Below are 2923 nucleotides of genomic sequence, written 5' to 3' on the forward strand. Positions count from 1 at the left end.
GTCCAGTTTGCTCTCCTTTTCCCCTAATACCAGTCCTGCATGCCAGCCTGTCCTCTGTTCAGTTCTTTTAGACTCCTGCAATTAAGAGACCTTTGGTTACATCATGTCACATGACTTTGAAGTCATCAAAGGTCCTTAAACAATCAACCTTAGAATAAAACTGATGGGGACCCTAAGAGAGTGGAGTTCCTGAGAAATTGCACAGTTTGACTCCTCCCAACGCTGGCCCTGACTGTAATTAGGGCTTATTTTTAGCGAGACTGAGTATTCATGAACCCTCTGCAGGTCTTGAGTTCCCTTCATAATGACATAGAGAAGGCACTAGAAGCAAACAGCAGAAGAAGCAGAAGCAAAGAAAATACAACTGAAAAAACCAGAGCAGAAAGTCTAAAAATGTAAACACAAAATTAGTGCAGAAAGTACATGACTAACTAACCTAACAAAAAACCTTCCTAAAAACATACATTTATTGATAAATATTTAAAATACAAGACAATAATAGATTATTTATACACAAGCAATACCAAAGGAAGACAAAAGGGTGCTTTACACGCTGTGACATCGCTAGCGCTCTCGTTAGCGATGTGACACGGCAGATCGCACATGTGACCGGCGCTATATAAACGACCTATGTGCGATCTCGGCAGATCGCACCTGCGATCTGGTGTGTCACATCGCTAACGATATCGCTAGCGATGTTGCAGCATGTAAAGCACCCTAAACTCACTAGTGCACAGATGAGGAAGGAGAGCTAATAAATGCCCTATGATAGAGACCCCTCCTGTACACTACCTGACAGCGGAGGTCGGCACCTTATATAGTCGATATGATGCACCCATTCGTCGTTGACTCTCCCTTACCTCCCCTGACTCGCCCTTAACTAAATAAAGAAAAAAGTGCACGTGCCTATTACTAAAGTGCTAAATAGTGCTCACACAACAGGGCACAATAAATCAGGGGGGCTACTTATCATTCTGATGTGCCGGATGATAAGCATCAGTATATCAAGTTATCAATGGCATGGAGATTATATCGGCCTCCTGATGAACCATAAGGGGAAACGCGTTGAGGCGTAGTTTTGGCACATCAGAATGATAAGTATCTCCCCTGATTTATTGCGCCCTGTTGTGTGAGCACTATTTAGCACTTTACTAATAGGCACGTGCACTTTTTTCTTTATTTAGTTAAGAGTGAGCCAGGGGAGGTAAGGGAGAGTCGACGACGAGTGGGGGCCCCATATCGACTATATAGGGTGCCGACCTCCGCTGTCAAGTAGTGTACATAAGTGGGTCCCTATCATAGGGCATTTATTAGCTCTCCTCCCTCATCTGTGCACTAGTGAGTTTGTCTTCCTTTGGTATTGTTTGTGTATAAATAATCCATTATTGTCTTATATTTTAAATATTTATCAATAAATGTATGTTTTTAGGAAGGTTTTTTGTTAGGTATGATCTATTTACATCCTTTGAATTCTGAGGTTTCAGAAAGTACATGAGTAGATATCTCTTACTGGATAGAGCTGGAGGAAACACATCCTGAGGAACATCGGGATCTTCTTGTTTACAGTCCTGTGGGAGAAGAGGACGGGGACATCTCTCTGGTGTTGTCCTCTTACTGGATAGAGCTGGAGGAGACACATACAGGGACTGAATTCATTCCTTACATACAGATAATTATAGGCCATGTATATTTAGTCCTGTCTATTACCTGGTGATGTGAGGGGCCGGGGAACCTCCATCATGATGTCCTTGTACATATCTTTGTGTCCTTCTAAATACTCCCACTCCTCCATGGAGAAATAGACGGTGACGTCCTGACACCTTATAGGAACCTGACACATACAATGATACAGTCACCCCCGATCCCTTCATAGCGTTACTGTATAATGTCCCAGCATTCCCAGCAGTGTCACCTCTCCAGTCAGCAGCTCAATCATCTTGTAGGTGAGTTCTAGGATCTTCTGGTCATTGATGTCCTCATGTATCGGGGGGTGAGGTGGAGGCGCCGTGATTGGGCTCAGGGGTCTTCCCCATCCCTCAGACACAGGGGGCTGACAGCACTCACTAGAGGTCTTCTTCACTACTGTGTAATCCTGGTTATGGAGAGACACAGTAATAAATCTCACTCCAGACATTTCCAGAGTCCTCACCTCTCCAGTTCTGTCCATCTGTTATTCCCATAGATAAGACTGATGTAATGTGACGTCATCAGAATCTCTCACCTCTCCAGTAAGCCGGAAGAGGATCTCTAGGGTGAGGTGTAATATCCTCTCCGCCGTCTTGTCCCTGTCCATATCCATCCTTCACGGGGCAATCAGGAGAATTCTCTTCTATAGAAGATCTCCACTGAGAGGATCCGATATTGTATTGACCTGAATGGGGAGAAGATGACGATGTAACATCATAGAGAATCCGCTGTAATAATACAATTACTGGAGATAATAAGGGGAAACATATAATGAGAATATTCTGGGGGAACATTATACTGTGTGGGGCCAGAAAGGGGCCGAGGACTGAGAGTAGAAAGGGGCCGAGGACTGAGAGTAGAAAGGGACCGAGGACCGAGAGCAGAAAGTGGCCGAGGACTGAGGGCAGAAAGGGGCCGAGGACTGAGGGCAGAAAGGGGCCGAGGACTGAGGGCAGAAAGGGGCCGAGGACTGAGGGCAGAAAGGGGCCGAGGACTGAGAGCAGAAAGGGGCTGAGGACTGAGGGCGGAAAGGGGCCGAGGACTGAGGGCAGAAAGGGGCCGAGGACTGAGGGCAGAAAGGGGCCGAGGACCGAGGGCAGAAAGGGGCCGAGGACTGAGGGCAGAAAGGGGCCGAGGACTGAGAGCAGAAAGGGGCCGAGGACTGAGGGCAGAAAGGGGCCGAGGACCGAGGGCAGAAAGGGGCCGAGGACTGAGAGCAGAAAGGGGCCGAGGACTG

At 46.9% G+C, this 2923-nt stretch overlaps 1 protein-coding gene across 1 annotated transcript; it reads right to left on the reverse strand.

The window, feature by feature from the left end:
- Positions 1-1460: 1460 nt before the first annotated feature.
- Positions 1461-2363, reverse strand: LOC142279438 (gastrula zinc finger protein XlCGF66.1-like; the record flags this gene model as incomplete). The annotated part of the gene is made up of 4 exons (XM_075332687.1): positions 2222-2363; positions 1913-2092; positions 1708-1831; positions 1461-1624 (listed from the first exon to the last, which is right to left on the reverse strand). Coding segments are annotated over exons 1-4 (546 nt in total), but the record flags the coding sequence as incomplete, so codon positions are not given.
- Positions 2364-2923: the final 560 nt, after the last annotated feature.

The sequence above is a fragment of the Anomaloglossus baeobatrachus genome, unplaced genomic scaffold (assembly GCF_048569485.1).
Source record: "Anomaloglossus baeobatrachus isolate aAnoBae1 unplaced genomic scaffold, aAnoBae1.hap1 Scaffold_4318, whole genome shotgun sequence".
NCBI classification, from domain to species: Eukaryota; Metazoa; Chordata; class Amphibia; order Anura; family Aromobatidae; genus Anomaloglossus; species Anomaloglossus baeobatrachus.